The 18383-nt window shown below is 47.3% G+C and overlaps 1 protein-coding gene across 1 annotated transcript; it reads right to left on the reverse strand.

Annotated features, from left to right (window-relative positions):
- Window positions 1-2187: 2187 nt before the first annotated feature.
- On the reverse strand, window positions 2188-17322 carry HSP90AB1 (heat shock protein 90 alpha family class B member 1). The gene is made up of 12 exons (XM_068232652.1): window positions 17216-17322; window positions 11958-12104; window positions 11665-11871; window positions 11417-11576; window positions 9269-9402; window positions 8657-8965; window positions 7593-7758; window positions 7194-7378; window positions 4904-5057; window positions 4554-4822; window positions 2977-3310; window positions 2188-2781 (listed from the first exon to the last, which is right to left on the reverse strand). Exons 2-12 carry the CDS (start codon window positions 12102-12104, stop codon window positions 2672-2674), a joined length of 2175 nt encoding a protein of 724 aa, XP_068088753.1. The 5' UTR covers window positions 17216-17322; the 3' UTR covers window positions 2188-2671.
- Between the last annotated feature and the right edge of the window lie 1061 nt (window positions 17323-18383).

The following is an 18383-nucleotide window of genomic DNA, read 5'->3' on the forward strand; positions in this document are numbered from 1 at the left end:
TGTGGGCAAAACCACGAGACAATTCAAAGAAAGGGTGTTGGAGCATGTGGGCAATATCACACACAAAAGCAGCACCCCAATTGCTAGGCATATGAATGAATGTCACGGTGGGCATCGTTTTGACATCTCCTTCTGGGGGATCCAATGCTGGAGACGGGATAAGAGAGGAGGCAATCTCGATCGCAAGCTTACACAGATCGAGTCTGAATGGATATTCCGTCTTGAAACCATTGCCCCTAAGGGATTGAACGAGGATTTTAATCTGGCCTGTTTCCTATGATACACATGAATTGCTACCTGTGCTGTTTTCATTGTGTTCCCCTTGTGTCTGGTTTTCCCTGCATCTGGCCAGTCAGGCTCTTCCCTCCCACCTCATTGCTTTGTTTATGGTGGAATGGCTATTTATATCCTATTCTGTGTTTTTCCCCCTTTTCCTATGCCTCCTGGATATATATACGTTTTTTGTGATGTGTACATTCATAATATTGTGCACACCAGCCACAGGTTGATCCTTATCTTATGCATTTTTTGCACCCATACAGTATGCGCATAGAATGCTTCCACCGTGGCAGATTACCCTCAGACAGTTTATACACTGTCTGTGATTAGATGGCATCATGTTACCGTGACAACCAGCCCTCCGCAACACGCAGCCCGTAGATGGGTGTGTCCACCAGCTCTGCCCTGCGGGTTACATGCGGACCAATGGCCTACCGGCGTTGTGTCACCCCGACAACCAGCAGGAGGCGGATGTGACATCTCATTTGGCTGGGTCTGTTACCATGACTACACCCGGCGCTTTGTGTATGCGCCGGGTGGAAACGGCCTGCTCCGTTATTTACATTTGGAGCCCCGCCCCCCCCTTGTGCCGCATGCGGACCAATGGGTTGCTGGCATCTGGTCACCCTGACAACCAAGTAGCAGGCGGAAGTTACGCCGGCATCGGCCGTGCCTGTTACTATGGTTACACCCGGCGCCTTACGTGTGCGCCGAGCGGAAACGGGCTGCTCTGCTGATCACATATGGAAACAGCCCGATCTGGAGGTACAGGATGGGGACCCTTTTGGGGCGATCGTGATGGCGGTATTCACTTCCAGTCACAGCGCCTGATCTATCTAAAGTAGACATCCTACAGAGTTACTTAGCCATTGTGTAGAGGATATATGTATTGTTGATTGGCAGTTGCCTTGGGACACACCCCAGATAATGGGTGTTGTCCACTTCCTCTCCCACCACCTATTTAAACAGAGGCCTAACATGGCTCGGGTAGCTTTGACTTAAGCTTTGAGGGATGGTGGTGGGGGGTTCTGTGTAGTTATTTTAACCACTGTTATGTAAATTTGTATATATTGTACAGCACCTTCTGAGGAAGCCCTGTTTATGGGCGAAATATGTTCATATTAAGGTTTTATATGTACAGCACTAGGCACTCTTGCTAATACAGTTCTCCTTCCATCCTATCCCTGTTTTGGGTACAGTGGTGTGAGGCAGCACTCTGGGCCCTACCCTATCCGTTACTAATGGATTAAAGGTAGTTTCTATGGCCCTTTGACCTCACCCATCGGCCTGGTACACTATTGCACTGCATGCGGGATAGCTACACCCCACGTCGACACATCGAGTGGGGGGGGATCAGCAAAGACCCCCGCAGCTAGCTGCACACATCTTAAGCAAATCATCCCCATCAGGGGAGTGTACCTCTGATATTCCTCCTAACCTAGGAGGTTTATCATTTGACCAATTGGTCCCTTCATGAAAATACACCGTATTTTGGTGTTTTACCTATAGGGCTTGTCTTCTTTTAGACATTGTTTGTATGCAGTATTCAGCAGCACAGAGCCTGCAGTTTGATTTCTGCTGAAACCGCAAAATTCATTTTGCTGTGCAGTCAATCGCTGTGCAATTGAAAAATAATGGAACAGCAATCGCTCAGCTAAGCATACTGACCTCTAATGGGCTAGAAGGGATGAGCAAGTAAAATGGACAAGCTGGGGGCCTCGTCTACCGTGGGGGGTGCTGGGAGACACTATTTGTGGGTATTTATCAATCTAAGTGTATATTTAAGTTCCCCTATTCCATCCAACCCAACTCCTTTTTATGCCACCCGGCTAGAATACACATTACTGGGGAGAACACTGCACCATCCATACCTCACCTAAGGGAGTACCATTTTATAAAGGCGCAGAGCACTGTAAAAAGGACTTTATTTTGCATGTTTTCAGGTTTACAGACAAAAAAAAAAAAAAAAAAAAATACAAAATAAAGTATATGGACAAACACAACACTGAAGAGACTGCAAATCAACATGAGCATTCTGGACTTCCTGAGGGGGACAATAGGGCATCCGTGTTACGGGGGGAGATTCATACACTGGCCAGAGGGGGAGGAGCATTCCAGCAGCTGAGGGATCCAGTCGCCATGTACAGAGGTGTCACTACGAGGTAAGTGGGGGGAGGGGCTGCATAGGTGACAATGGTTTGGGGGGGCATCACTGGATATACAATATTGGGAGTACAGGATAAGTTAGAACTCCACCACCCCACAGGAAATACCGCGGTGCAAGTGAACCGGGGAGAAGCGTCAGCCTTTATCACACCTCTGCGATATGTATCGTTTAAAGTCCAGAGTCCGAGAAGCCGGCGTCCCAGGGACACAAGGGGCAGGATGGCCTTTAATCCACTTCCTCCATACGGGATGCATCTTCGTCACCCTCTAGAGGTGGGATGTCGTCGGGAACTGCTGAAGAGGGTTCCTCCACTGTGGGCTCTTCCTCATCAATACCTGGTGGATGAGATGAGGCAGAGATAGGATTAACAAATGCAGATGGATTTCAGCTCACCTGTCATTACTGCCACCACTACTGACCATATACAAGCCCCAAGTCACAGTGAAGGATGGTGCAAGCCTTGTACCCCCCACCTCATTAGAAATACTAAGCACTGATTTTCATCCAATTCAAGTCTTGTCTACACTCACCCAGGCCCAGCTTGATCATCCTGTAGATCCTGTTAGAATGTGTCTGAGGGTCGTCCAGGGAGAAGCCAGAAGACAGGAGAGCCGTTTCAAACAGCAACACCACCAGGTCCTTCACGGCTTTGTCGTTCTTGTCAGCCTCTGCCTTCTGCCTCAGGGTCTCCACAATGGGGTGTTCGGGGTTTATTTCCAGATGTTTCTTGGCCATCATGTAGCCCATGGTGGAGTTATCCCTCAGAGCCTGGGCTTTCATGATACGCTCCATGTTGGCTGTCCACCCGTAGGTGCTGGTCACAATACAGCAGGGGGAGGAAACCAGGCGGTTTGATACGGTGACCTAACAGGAAAAACAAACTAAAGTTTAATCAAAAAGGCAAGGAAAGTGTTCTGCAGCATCAAAATCTAGAGGAAAATACACATTTGTTGGTGTTCAATACCTGGTAACAAAAACTCTCATCTCTGGGCACACCGCTATCCTTCCATGCTGCTCTGGTAGCCATGCTTTTTTTGTTTGTAAACACCACAAAAAAATTGGTAATTAAAAAGGCAGGATCGCGTTAGGGAGCAGCAGAAATGGCAAAGAGGGATCCAGGAGATCACAATGACTCGACTGGTATGTTTTTTTTTATTGTACAGATTTTCTTTAAGGGCTTATATCCACTGGGAGCAACAGCAGTTTCAGACTTTGCCACAGCTCCCGTTCTGCTTTGTAGCTACAGCCCAATTCACTAAGCTATACCATGCCCAGCTTGTGATGCGGCTGCATAAATCTGTGGCATGCCGTCCAATTTCGAACTGAAGTGCGATTTGGATGGCAAGCCATGTTACGGATAGGCAGTTTACTCATGCAGCTTACATGTAGTGAAAACACTGCTGAACTGTAGCTAGTGGAAACTGGCCCTAAAGGGAACCTGAACTGAGTGATATGGAATAATAACAGTAGCCTAGCAGTCCTGCCGATCTCTGGCATCAGTAGTGTGAATCACACCAGATACAGGCATGCAGTTAATCTTGCCAGATTTCAGTCAAGGCATCCGATCTGCATGCTTGTTCAGGGTCTGTGGCTAAAGAAAAGTGATAGAATGGAACCCAAAGAAAATAATTCCATTAGTGCGATGCTTTTGTTTCTCCCAATCCGCCACCCCTGCTGCATTTTTCATGCAATTGAGCAGGAAAAAAAATGCATACAATAGCACCGCTGTCATTTTTCCACAATTGGAAATTCCAAAATATTTTCCTGCTATTTTTTTTCCTCTGTCACAAACTGCAATTGATGCAATTTTGTCAGAAGCCCTTGCCAAGGTGCCCATTAACCATACAATCTCGCAAGCCCAAAATAAACGGTATGATCGCATGCAGTTAATGGCAACGAACCATTGTTCAGTTGATCCAAGTATCAGAATAATATTTTTGGTCTGACCAGATCACTCCTTTTCCCTCTGTTGGGGCCAAACAATCGTTTCCGATAAAAATGGATGGATGTGACAGTTCAGGTATTTGGATCGTTAGGCACCTTTAGACAGGCCTAGTATTGATTTACAGTGTAGCACAATCAATACCAGAGTTATCAGTTTTCTTACCTTCTCCACTTTCTTGTCGAGGATTTCCTTCATGAGTTTGCACAGACCCTCAAACTTGGTCTTGTTCTCTTCCATCATCTTCTTCTCTTCTTCATCTTCAGGGAGCTCCAGGCCCTCCTTGGTGACGGAAACCAGTGTCTTGCCATCAAACTCCTTTAGCTGCTGGACACAGTACTCATCGATGGGCTCAGTCATGTAGACCACCTCAAAGCCGCGCTTCCTCACCCGCTCCACGAAGGCAGAGTTGGCCACCTGCTCCTTGCTCTCTCCTGCAGGATGGGACACAGGGGTGAGTCACAAAATCCAGCCTACCTGTCCTCTGTCTCAGCAGTTCAGTACAGTAGCCTCACCTGTGATGTAATAGATGCTTTTCTGATTCTCCTTCATACGGGACACATACTCTGTCAGGGAGGCCATCTCATCTCCGGTCTGAGAGGTATGATACCGCAGCAGCTCGGACAGCCTCTTCCTGTTGGTGGAGTCTTCATGAATTCCAAGCTGTAGGTATAAAAACATGTTAGACTGCAGGACAGTTTGTGACGCTGCAATAGGCCCACAATATGTATTGCCAGTTTACTGCTGCACTGTAACTTATCACTGTTCCCAAGTCATAAAGAAGCACTGTGCAACAAGGCTAATCCCTGGATTACTGTAGGTAAAGGGGGCAGAGACTGACACTGGTGTCCCTGCACAGCCCTGAAACAGTTTGCATGATTGCAGGTCACTGATGGAGAAAAACTTCATTTGCAGTCAGATCATGTACAGCCAAGCAGGAGTGGACAGCGTAGTGTCCGCTCTGATGGTTCGTTGTGGTCTTGCTGGAGCCCAGAGCAGATGTGTTTGAATCATAGGCTGTATAGGAAAGCAGCATGGAAGGCACAGAAGTGCGATCCTCTTGCTGCAACTGGTGCAGACTGAGTTATAAACTAGGCTCCATTCATTGTTCGTTTTGCAATTGTTAAGAGTGACAAGTCAGTTTACCGCCCAAATGGGAATACAGGCCAACTCTGGTGTGCTCTCTGCTTTGGACGTTGTACACTTATGACATGAAGTACAAAGTACAAGAGCTTGCTCTGCCTCTACTCTGAATGTTTCTACAGCAGGAGAAAGTCCAGATAAGAGATTTCTAAGGGATTAGATCTGTGTGTCAACCCCACTTCAGGAAATGCTTCTCTAGTCACAGAAGGGCCCCTTAGGGAATTTGTATTTTACCTGAGTCAGAACACAAAGCTTAAGCTACATGCACATGCTAGATTACAATCAGAAGAGTCAATAAAGACTACCTCAGGCGATAATCTAGAGCAGGGGTCTCAAACTCAATTTACCCGGGGGCCGCAGGAGGCAAAGTCAGGATGAGGCTGGGCCGCATAAGGGAGTTCACGTGTCCCCGCCGCAAAACGAGGGCTGCAGAGCCCCCAAATCGCCCCGGGGGCAATCCGCCGGCATTTCCTGGAAGGGGCAGAGCTTTCAGCTTCAGCTCTGCCCCTCCTGACGTCAATCGCGGCGGATCGCCGCCTCTGCCCGCCCACTCTAAACATAAAAAAAAAAATTGGGAAAATAGGAAAAAATGCCCGGAATCTTCATACAGCCATATTACGGCTGTATAGCGATCCCTGGCCAAAGCGCTGCGGCTGCATATGGACCCCCTGGAAACTCTGTCAGGAAATGTATTGCTCTTTCTTTTGATACATGTAAAATTACACTACCGTTAGGCTTGCTACTAAAAGTGACATTTACCGCATTTAAAAGTATACTATTTTCCTTCGAAACTTTAAAATCGATTTTCTCAAGAACTATAAGGTCTTTTTGAAAAATTGTTTTTTCCTCTTATTCCTAATGATCTCCTTAACATATCCTGCAAATTTAGGGTTTCTAGCATTTAAGGTGGATTTGCTATTAACCATTAAAGTCGGCGGGTTTTTAAATGTGTATTTTTTTCCTTTGCAACTTTAAAATCGATTTTCTCAAAAACTATAAGGCCGATTTGAAAATTTTTTTTTTCCTCTTGTAGCCACTGGGGGCCCCTACAAGCTCTGGGGCCCTGGGGCCACAAAATATTGTATCCCGGGCCGCAAATGGCCCGCGGGCCGCGAGTTTGAGATCCCTGATCTAGAGTGTTCAGTGGACCCAGATCATAGACACCCCCCCCCATTGTAACAAAACAGTTTTGTCTATATAAAGCCAACCTGTACTGTTTCCTGAGGGTTGTGTATCCCTGTCCCTCCCAGGCAATAGTTAAGACATGTGCAAGTCTAGGTTCAGTGCCATAATGTGACAGCAATAAGTTTCCAGCTAACAGATCTGTGACTGAGGTAGGTCAGGTGATCTGAACCACATCCTGTCCATCAAGCAGGCTCAATGCCATAATCAGGACAGTAGGGGGGAGTAAGGCACACAGATGGTGAAAATAGTTTTGGAGTAAGACCAGATTCACACTGCACATAAAAATGTTCCTTTTAGCAGAGTAATATGAAAGGACACGGCACTCTGAGGCTGAAAGCAGCAACAAGTTGTATTGGAGCAGCAAGGTAGTGCACACTAGCAGAGTATAAAGGAGCTGATCAGCACTGATGCAAGAAGATCCTATGCAAAGCAATAGGATTGTACCACAATCACAATCCACACTGTACTCGCCTTTAGATTTTTGGAGAAGCCTTCATAGAACTTCTTGTAGTTCTCCTTATCCTCTGATATCTCAGAGAAAAGTTCCAGGCATTTCTTCACAATGTTCTTACGGATGACCTTCAAGATTTTACTTTGCTGAAGCATTTCTCGAGAGATGTTAAGAGGGAGGTCCTCAGAGTCTACCACACCACGGATGAAGTCTGAGGAGAAAGATAATAGTATGACATCTACTGAATCAGACAAGGGACAGTTAGGGACAATCCACCAGAGATCTGTGTAGCTCAGTACCAGGCCATCAACAGGTCAAGGGACCCCATCCATGCGGTTCAGCCCTGGGGACAGGCCACCATCAGAACATGAGACATCGGTGTGCCTCAGCCTGGGGACAGGCCACTAACAGAGCAGGACACTTACTCAGGTACTCTGGGATGAGCTCGTCACAACTGTCCATGATGAACACTCTGCGCACGTATAGCTTGATGTTATTCTTCTTCTTCTTGTTCTCAAACAGGTCAAAGGGAGCGCGGCGGGGGATGAAGAGGAGTGCCCGGAACTCCAGCTGACCCTCCACAGAGAAATGCTGAAGAGGAACAGAAGATCAGCATGAGATGGAGATCTTAGTCCCATCATAGCAAACTTATGGCACAGAAATCATGGCATAGGCTAGATAGGCACATAATCACGCCATACAGAACAGTTTATGTGTATAGATTCCCAGAGTACATATGCAGAAATTACAGCCAAAATACTGCTTGCCCCTGAATAGTCACACGGCTTACTTATAGGGCCCTTAAAAGAATACCAAGGTGGAAAACTGATGAGAAAAAAAATTGTATCTAGCCTCATTCTAAAATGACTAGATATCCCCCAATTTTTTATCTACTTTTTACGTTATTACTGTTTCATGGTCTCTGCTCAATGATAGGCCATAGCTAAAATCTATAAAAAGTTAACCTTTCTTTCCTGCTCTCAGAAGCCATTTTTCTTCCAGGAAAGTGTTAAGACTGCAATTCCTTAAAGGATGCCATCGGCTCTAGACAACCTCCAATATTAGTTCAATTTTACCACTCATGTAGTATAAGAGAATCAAAAAATCCTTGCAAAGTATTTTCAATCTGTTTATACTACATAGATTTGGGGTAAATCTGTACAACAGATTATAAGGTGTGTTGAGCCATAGTCTGACCAGGTCTCACTTGCATTTCTGATAAACTTTCAGGCAAAGGGGAAAAAAAAAAAAAAAAAAAAAAAAACAACATGTGTGCTTGGCACTGTACATACTTACACATGCCTATTCGTGTCACGTCAGTATTCCTTAAAAAAAAACCAACAAAAGGCAGAGAAGAGCCATGGCTAGAGCGGTGAGGGAGGGGGAAGACAGGTCAAAGCCAGAAAAAAAAAAATTAGACATCCTCCAGAAGATGGCAGCAGAGTGATATTCTCTGCTCCACATGTCACTACAGCACACGTGACCTCACCTTTACAGCCAGGTGGTCCTCCCAGTCATTGGTGAGGCTCTTGTAGAACTCGCCATACTCTTCCTGGCTGATGTCGTCAGGATTGCGGGTCCAGATGGGTTTGGTCTTGTTCAGCTCTTCTTGGTCAATGTACTTTTCCTTGATCTTCTTCGTCTTTTTCTTTTTGTCTTTTGCTTCCTCTTCCTCATCAGAGCCCACATCCTCTATCTTCGGCTTGTCTTCACTGGCTTCCTCTTCTTTCTTCTCTTCCTCCTTCTCCTCCTCCTCAGCCTCATCATCGCTGATCTCCTTTTCCCGTTCCTTCTCCAGCTGTCAGGAAAGAACATGCTATTACACAAATCTAATCAAATTTCCTAGTCTCCAGAGAGCAATCTATAATACACGGCGGGGGTCCCTGAGGGATTCTGTAGGAAGCCGGTAACCGATCACTGAAAACTCCCATGCAACTCAGGAGACAAAAAAAAACAAAAACTGATGGGTGAAGGCAAAAAAAAAAAGTGCTGATTTTAGGGGTTCTTCTAACGTCACAGAGTTTTAACTGTGTAACAAAAATACTTGGTTGCTCTATTACATCTAACCTGGCCATACAAAAACTTTTCCAGAGATACTTACATAGAGGGTGATGGGGTATCCAATGAACTGGGAATGTTTCTTCACCACCTCCTTCACCCTCTTCTCTTCCAGGTACTCTGTCTGATCTTCTTTTAGATAGAGGATGACCTTAGTGCCACGGCCCATGGGCTCACCTGCAAAACACACCACTGTCATTCAACGTTCCAGACAGAGCTGAAAATTCTTAATGGCAAGTTCTATGTATATCAGCCATCACTGTATTTGAATGGATTGTACAGGTATTGTTACATCTCTAGAAGGAATGTCACAGAATTCCAAGCTGATGCCAATTTCATGTAGTCTCTAAATAAACCAAATTACCCTAACTACCCCCAATCATGAGTTACAGTTCTATGCATGCTTAAAAGCAGACCTGAACTCAGAACTTCCCCTCTGCTCTAAAAGATAAACAGCATATTAACCTTTGAGGAAAAACATTTGTTACAGCTGATTTAAATCCTGCTATAAATCTAGTGTTTCTTCCTGCTTTCCTGGAAGCAGACAATGTTAACGTGTTTTTACCAATTACCTCTGCGGTGGCAGTCAGCTGACTCAGCTGAGGAATCAAATTAAAAAATGTGTGCTTAGTCACAGATAAGGGGGTATTAGAAGGGCTAAATTATTTAAATACATACAGGGTGCATTTCTATAGGTTTTCTGTCCTGTGCAATAGTTCAGATCCACTTAGAGGGCCTTTTGCTTGCATACATTTGAAATTGGCGCCGGTAGACTTGGGCACAGGCTACAACCGGTATATGGCTGATCCTGCTTCTGCACAAGTCCGGCCCGTGTTAATTACTATTCCCCCTCCAGGCCGCCATGGACAGTGGGGGAATGATATTCGGCTTCCAGCGATTGCTGGAGGCCGAATTATTGTTTAATTAAATTCGGCTCAGACTTCTGACGGCGCCGACGTTACTCACGGAGCCGATTCCTATAATAGTGTATGGTGGCGCTGGCTGCGCCCAAATCTAGCAGCGCTGAAAAGCACTGCTCCCCTTTCACACAGGTTCAGCAACTTCAGGCACTGCTACCGCAGAGCAATGAAACTATGGGTGCGCCAGAAGTGCTCAATCTGACGCGCTTCCAAAACTATGTTAGCGTGCATATCTGCATCAGACCGCAAGTCATGTAAGTCTATGGCGATGCATGGATTTAGAGGCGGTGCAGCAACGTTGTGGCGCGCAGGCATATTTACAATACTCTTACTTGCACTTCCGTATTTACAAAACAGGAAACGACTTCCGTTTGGATGAGAGCCAGACTGGGAATTACATATAGTAACAGGATATTCCCTGAAGGCCTGTTTTTGGCAGTGCGTGCGCCACAGCACTAACGCCAATTTGCAGTGTGAAGCTGGCCTCAGGAAGTTGCCTTGCCTCAAGGAAGATCTGATCGCTATATGGGCTCACAAAGCATGGCGGATCCCTCACACAGCAGATATTACAGTGAATTTGTGAATTTGCCAATAATGAGTTTTCCATATCAAGCTACATACTTGTCAGTAACAGATCAATAAGATACCGTATATACTCTCATATAGGCCAAAGGTTTCAGCACACAAAAAATAAGTGCTTAAAAAAAGTCACCCCCTCAGCCTATATGTGAGTCACCTATTTGTGGAGCTTGTGTCTATAGTGAGGGGTGTGCAGACTGAGGATCAGAGTGCAGCGGTAGTGTGGCAGTGATGCTGAGCAGGCTTGCAGTGCCATGCTTTTCAGATCTGGGCCGATGGAAAGCGCAGAGCCCAAACCTGAGTGATTGGATGCCCAGAAGAGAGCAGCGGTTGGATGCACGGGGTAGAGAGCAGAGCAGAAGAGATTGATGGCCACCCAGAATCACAGCAGGAGAGTTCCTCCGTGAACATAATCTCGCATTTCCTGCTGTCTCTGCACAACCCGTTAAATGTCAGTTCAGGTACAGCTAAATGTGAACTGTATGCAGTTTGGATTGGGCCAATCAAAATCAATGGGAAGTGAATTTGATTGACCCATTTCCGAGATGCGTACAGCTTGTATTAAATCTGACTGCAAGCTGGACTTTGGGAAACTGTCCCTAAAGAGACATGACTAATCACACCAGACCTCCCCACAAACAGCACACTAGTCAGCAGCACTTTCTGTACATGAAGACCAACATTAAACTCACCAACATCGACCTTGACAGTGAAGGAGCCACCAGCTGAGGATTCCCAGGCGTACTGTTCATCATCGTTGTGTTTGGTGATAACCACAACCTTCTCTGCCACCAGGTAAGCAGAGTAGAAACCAACACCAAACTGGCCAATCATAGAGATATCAGCTCCAGCCTGTGGGGATGAGAGACGGAGGATTTGGTTGTAATAGGCATGTGGTATACAGTTACCATCATGTATGAAAATCCACCAGCCCACTTACCTGTAATGCCTCCATGAAGGCCTTTGTGCCAGACTTGGCGATAGTTCCCAGGTTGTTGATGAGGTCAGCCTTTGTCATACCAATGCCAGTATCCACCAAGGTCAACGTACGCTCATGACGGTTGGGGGTGATGCTAATTTTGAGCTCCTTTCCGCTGTCTAGTTTTGTTGGGTCTGTTAGGCTCTCATAGCGGATCTTGTCTAGGGCCTGAAAGGAAAGATTTGTTACTGCCCAACCAGAGACAACAGTGAAGCCTCTTTAGCTCCTATGTGGAAGAAGTCCAGCAGACTTACATCAGAGGCATTGGAGATCAGTTCTCGCAGGAAGATTTCTTTGTTGGAGTAGAAGGTGTTGATAATCAAGGACATAAGCTGAGCAATCTCAGCCTGGAAAGCGAAGGTTTCCACTTCATCCTCACAATGATGGACTTCTTCTGGCATCTGGAAGTCAGAAATCCAATTTATGAATCTTATATTAAGCAAATACTATAGTCTAACAGCCAATGCAAATTACTACTTGGCACCATTTTATACCTCTAATTAAGGAACTAAAACTTTGGAGGACAGTTAAACCAAATATTTGGTTTTGTTTTTGTGTGCCAGTGCTGGTTGGGCCTGAAAGAATTCTGTTTTTATAGATTAGCGATTCAGACCAAACAGTAGGGAGCAACTAGTACAGTCCAGTCTCACAGAAGACTCCAACTCACCAAATATTACATTTCATAACGATTCGGTCAATATATACGGGCCCATTTCCACTAGCCGCGATGTGATGATGGGTCACCACCCCATTGTATAAACCAAATGAGGAGGCACTCCAAAGACTCAATCTTCGCAAATTCCAGCTATTACACAACAAGTTTCAGGGTTACCCCCTTCCTCAGGTGTTTGCATGCGGAAGGTGGTAACCCCATAACATACTGTATAATTGCTGAAAATTGATAAATGCAAGTTAATGAGCCTTTAATGGACTTCCTTTACATTTATTTGGCCTTTTGTCCAGTCAAGGGTAGAGGCTTTACAGAACAGACAGCTCTTCAGAAAGGGCAACCTGCCAGAAACATTGGGCTGGTTGTGTATTATGTAACTGCAATTATATGAGCAAAATAAAGTGAAAATTGGAGATTTATCCTGCAAGGGTTGAGTCCTGTCGAAATAGTTTGCCCTTAGATGACTTCACTCAACAGCCCACATCCCATAAATGAAGGGTAGAGGCTTCACCCAGCAGCTTCCTTCCAGCCCCCTTCAGGCTAATCAGTCCCTCACTGTCCTCCACCACCTGGATCTTCTGCTATGAGTCCTGGTAATTCAGCCAGTCAGGGCAGTCCAGCCACGTGCCACTTCCACAGCCAGGAGCATTCTGCACCTGCACAATAGTGCTGCGCAGGTGTAGTACGCTCCCAGCAGAGGAGCGTGTGCATGCACACTACGCCCGACTGGCTCAAGTACCTGGACCCATAGCAGAAGATCCAGGTGGCGGAGGAGGACAGCGAGGAACTGATTAGCCTGAAGGGGGCTGGAGGAAGCCCCAGGTGTGTATAAATCTAATTTCATCTCAGGTTTACTTTGTTACATATGCTCTCCCCATGGAGCTGCAGGGAATCCACTGAGAATGTTGTGCACATTGAACACAGAGGTGTTTATCACCCATAAACCTGGTTCAGATTGTACATGAAGAATGTGTAATAGAGGAAGAATACCCTCATTCCCCTGCAGAGTACCTGCACATCACTCCTACATGTACCCACAGTTACATTGCCTAAGGCCTGGTAGATGTTTTGTTCCTGTCTACCTTCTACAAGTACTCTTACCAAGGACTAGTTTTAGACTATGACTAAAAGTATTAAAGGCAGAAGATCAGCCAAATAGCCAGGTAATTGGCATGGTTTAAAAGTGGAATAAATATGGCAGCCTCCATATCCCTCCAGTCTTAAAATTCCTAAGCGCTGGCAGTTAAGCGATGCATTTTATGTTACATACTTTCAATCAACAAGATTGTAATATGCAAATTAGAGGTGTTGGGGGAATCCAAAACTGAGGAGTCGGATGGATTTTTGTGCCGATTCCACAGCCCTGCTAAATTGATCAGTGTCGTACAGGGCAGTAAAACCATCAATACCCCAACAAACTTCTGATCAGGGAGTAATCAGCTGCAGGTCATTTTGGCCCACTGGTTAATAAGGCATGGTTAGATTAATCTGTTGAGTGTATTATGGTCAGAGGATAACCAGTCCAGGCAGGAAGCCACCATGTCTCTCTCGTGTCTGGGTACAAAGAGGCTAAGAGATGCTCTCCCATAATTCAAAGCGCTTATCCGTCAATAGGATGACAATACGAGACGCAAGCACAGGTGGAAAGTGTCCGTTATATGAAAGCCCAGCCATCTGCTCCAGGTAACTCCCACTTGAAATCTGACAATGAGAACAGCTGCAGGTCACTGGGAAGGGGGGAGGGGGTTAAAGATGAGGTTTCAGACACAGAACAGCTTCTGGACACAGAGAGGATCAGTACACAGGACAAAGATGGACATCGCTCCAGACACGATGAGAGAGGAGAGGATGGTCCAGGCACACGAGAGGGGTGCAATGGTGGTCCATACTGGTGCTTTATTACCATTTGGCACTCTAATTTATGAGGAGTCATTTTTGGTGACCAATTAGGTCACCCAAACTCTTACAAACAGCCCCCCAAATTATGGACTCAAGTAACAAAACACTTGCAGAGTAATGGCCAGTACATCACGGAGCACAGGGTGACTCCCTGCACCAATCCACGTCAATCTGAGTGCCAAGTAGCACCGTGGACTGGCCCATCTTGCTCTGAGCGCATAGCAACACCCCAGACAGACCCATAGCACAGAGCAGCACCCTGGACAGAACCACCTCGCTCTAAAGCACAGAGTGCTACAGAGTAGCACCCTGGAAAGGGAAACACTTTTTTGGACATTTTATTCACTTTGTAAATTTAAGGGATGGAAACCTAAAATAGCTTGACCTTAACCAGATCTTGAGTCTAATGAAATTCAGATGCTAATGATTAACTAGCACCATAACTTACTCTTCTGAATTAGATTAGCTGCATGCACATATACCAGCTCAAACTTGGACTACTGCAGTCTATAAAAAAACTGAACAAAATCTATCTGTATTCCTAGCTAATGTATTCAGGGGCTCGCTCATAGCAGCTCATTCATCTGGGAATTACACAGCATTTCTGAGCACAGGCAGTAAACAGGACTTGCTTTTGGGGAAATCACTTTCTTTCTGAATGATCTGCATTCCCCCTAATCTACTAAATGGCATCCCGCACAGCTTGGTGAAGCTGCATACATGTGCTACTAGTGTGCTCGATCTAGAGAGGCGGAAGCCCCGACATGGAGAACACAAAGACAGGAAAAGGAGGGGGATCAACTGCCGAGAACAGAGGAGGAGGATCCAGTGACAAGGTGCAATGACATAGGAGGAGGATCCCAGCAGTTACTCAGCACACCAGGAAATGGTGGACAGAATTCACACTAATCTATATAATGGGGCCTGCAGGCAATCAGGTTGGGAGTATTACTGTACATGTCATACATTATCCTGTTATAAACCAAATCCCTAAACTGCATATACATCATGGTCAATCCAAACAATCCAAGTCAGCCAGCCAGTCACAGCACTGATCACAGGGTGCAAGGATGGGCAGAGGAGGTCCAGGTTTCAGAGATCACCCCAATACCCTGAGCCTGGGAAGAAATCCCTAAGGGCCTTTTTACACTATATGCTATACAGATTTTTGAGGAGGGAAAAAAAAAGCCCTGCAAGCAGCGTTTTTCTGTGTTGCTAGCATCCATTGAAAATTGCAAATCGGAATTGCAATTTACAGTGTAAACGAAGCCTTAGGCCTCGTTCAGACTATACGCGCTGCCGTGCGCATTTTGGCAGCGCGTATAGTGTGCGACACGCAAGAACGGTAGAAGGGCATAGACAGCCCTTCTACCGTTCCCATCATATGCGCTGCGTGGCAGCGCGATTGCGCTATCGCGTACTGCACGCATTTTTGGGAATCGCAGCGCAGATCCCATTCATTGTAATGAATGGGATCTGCAGCGCAGCTGGCGTGCGATTGGACGCGTTGCGTTCCGATCGCACAGCCATCTGCGCTAAATGATGTGAATGAGGCCTAAATCTGACTTTCTGCATAAGCCTCCGCACCAGAGTCTGCCCCACAGTCACAAAAAGCCCCCAGTTCAGTCTGCATGTTAACATACTTTCCTTCAGCAATTGCACTTCTGCACTAAACTTGCCTCTGGCAATTGCCCTACAGCACAAATGCCACAGCCAGCAACTGCTTGGAAGGACCAATTATCACTACAAGCAACAGCCCCAGAGCAAAATACCCACCCTTATAACATCTGCCTTTCAGTTCATGTCCCACTACTAGCAATTATCCATGTACAACCCCTACCAACTGCCCATCAACACAAAGCCCGCCTCTAGCAACTGCCATTCAGCAAAAAGCCAACCCATAGTAACTTCTCACCTCCCCAGCAAATGCCCTTCAACGCAGAGCCCACCCCTAGCAACTGCCCCTTTGCGCAGAGCCCACCCCTAGCAACTGCCCCTTTGCGCAAAGCCCACCCCTAGCAACTGCCCCTTTGCGCAAAGCCCACCCCTAGCAACTGCCCCTTTGCGCAAAGCCCACCCCTAGCAACTGCCCCTTTGCGCAAAGCCCACCCCTAGCAACTGCCCCTTTGCGCAAAGCCCACCCCTAGCAACTGCCCCTTTGCGCAAAGCCCACCCCTAGCAACTGCCCCTTTGCGCAAAGCCCACCCCTAGCAACTGCCCCTTTGCGCAAAGCCCACCCCTAGCAACTGCCCCTTTGCGCAAAGCCCACCCCTAGCAACTGCCCCTTTGCGCAAAGCCCACCCCTAGCAACTGCCCCTTTGCGCAAAGCCCACCCCTAGCAACTGCCCCTTTGCGCAAAGCCCACCCCTAGCAACTGCCCCAACACAAAGCCCACCCCTAGCAACTGCCCCAACACAAAGCCCATCCCTAGCAACTGCCCCAACACAAAGCCCATCCCTAGCAACTGCCCCAACACAAAGCCCATCCCTAGCAACTGCCCCAACACAAAGCCCATCCCTAGCAACTGCCCCAACACAAAGCCCATCCCTAGCACCTGCCCCAACACAAAGCCCATCCCTAGCAACTGCCCCAACACAAAGCCCATCCCTAGCAACTGCCCCAACACAAAGCCCATCCCTAGCAACTGCCCCAACACAAAGCCCATCCCTAGCAACTGCCCCAACACAAAGCACATCCCTAGCAACTGCCCCTCAGTACAGTGACCAGCCCAGTGAAAGCTGGGCCCCTGCTGCCTCTTATCACCCACAGTGCAGACGTGCAGTGACTTTAGAGAAATATCACATGGAGTGACGTCACCGCTCAACATGGCAGCCATTAGGCACGTGCCCTCTCCGCGTACCACAAACACCGCAATGCGCTAACTGCGTTAACTCCTCCGCCAGCGTCTCCCGCCCCGCGCGACAACAAGAAAGCTTCTCGTACCTTGTCTGCTGGAGTCTGCGAGTCACCAAAAGAAATGCCGGCCGGCTATCTGACTGACACAAGAGGCCGGAAAGAGAGAGCCGGTGCCTTATATACTGAGGCGGAGCACCCTGCGTATCCCTCCGCCCTCCCTCATGCGCGCACATTTCCGGGGATGAGACACTTCACAGAACCTGCGTTTCAAGCCGCTGGGCGGAGCTTAATATTTCTAAACACGCCCTACAATAGACAGACGAAACAGTACCTCCGCCTACATGCCTCTGTGTACACAGCTGGGCGGGGCCGCTGACCGGGCCTCCTCCCTCATCACTGCAATATCTCCATGGCTGCTCACACAGCGGGGCGGAGAACACAGTATCACTCTGCCCTCATGACGACATAAGTGGGACTATCCCTCCGCCCCTTTCCATTACCCTCCTAAGAAGGCGCAGTACAACGACAAGATCCCTACGCCCCTCAGCACCGTTATCCCCACCTAACGTTATCTTACGCACGCAGTAGGGAGGTGCGCAGAGCTGGTATATCTCCGCCCTCAGCTTATCCCTAATACAGGGAGGCGGAGCGTTGAGTTGGGAATCCTCCGCCCCTTTTACCTCACGCATTTTGGCGGGGAATGTGGTAGTGATGGGAATTCCGGCTCTTCTCGGAGAATCGGCTCGGAACTAGTCTACTTTAGGGGACCCACCGCAAATCCCCATAGACACTTTCAGCTGGGCTGCAGAAACGGAACAAATGTCCGCTTCTGAATCGGCTCCCAATAAAGAGCCGGCTCTTACGGCTCTGAATCGGCTCTTCATTAAATATCACTAGACCCCCTCAGAATCGGAGTCAAAGCCCCGCCCCCATCTCCATGGAAACTCCAGACTGCTTCTCTGACTGGGGCAATCCCTCCTGCTACTGCTCTGCCATATACGCTCCTACAAGCTGCAAGACGAGGACTACATCTCCCAGCATGCCTCAGCGCCCTTTATTACACAGCAAATCAGAGCTGTGTGGGGCGGCTGAGGCTTCGGCTCTTTCAAAACTGAGAACCGGCTCTTGTCGTTTGCAGCAAAGAGCCGGCTCGTTCCCTAACGACCCATCACTAGAATGTGGGTCTGGTGACTGAGGTCAGTGTGCAGCAATAGAAAAGCGCTACTAAAGTAAAAGGGAAGACAATGCATTGAAG

This window comes from Hyperolius riggenbachi, chromosome 4 (genome assembly GCF_040937935.1).
Source record: "Hyperolius riggenbachi isolate aHypRig1 chromosome 4, aHypRig1.pri, whole genome shotgun sequence".
NCBI lineage: Eukaryota > Metazoa > Chordata > Amphibia > Anura > Hyperoliidae > Hyperolius > Hyperolius riggenbachi.

Coding starts and splice junctions, on each gene's coding strand:
- HSP90AB1 (XM_068232652.1), bottom strand. CDS start 12,104: ATGCCAGAAGAAGTCCATCATTGTGAGGATGAAGTGGAAACCTTCGCT. Junction 7,759..8,656: donor AGGACCACCTGGCTGTAAAG/GTGAGGTCACGT, acceptor GTTCCTCTTCAG/CATTTCTCTGTGGAGGGTCA. Junction 7,379..7,592: donor GCTCATCCCAGAGTACCTGA/GTAAGTGTCCTG, acceptor CTTTCTCCTCAG/ACTTCATCCGTGGTGTGGTA.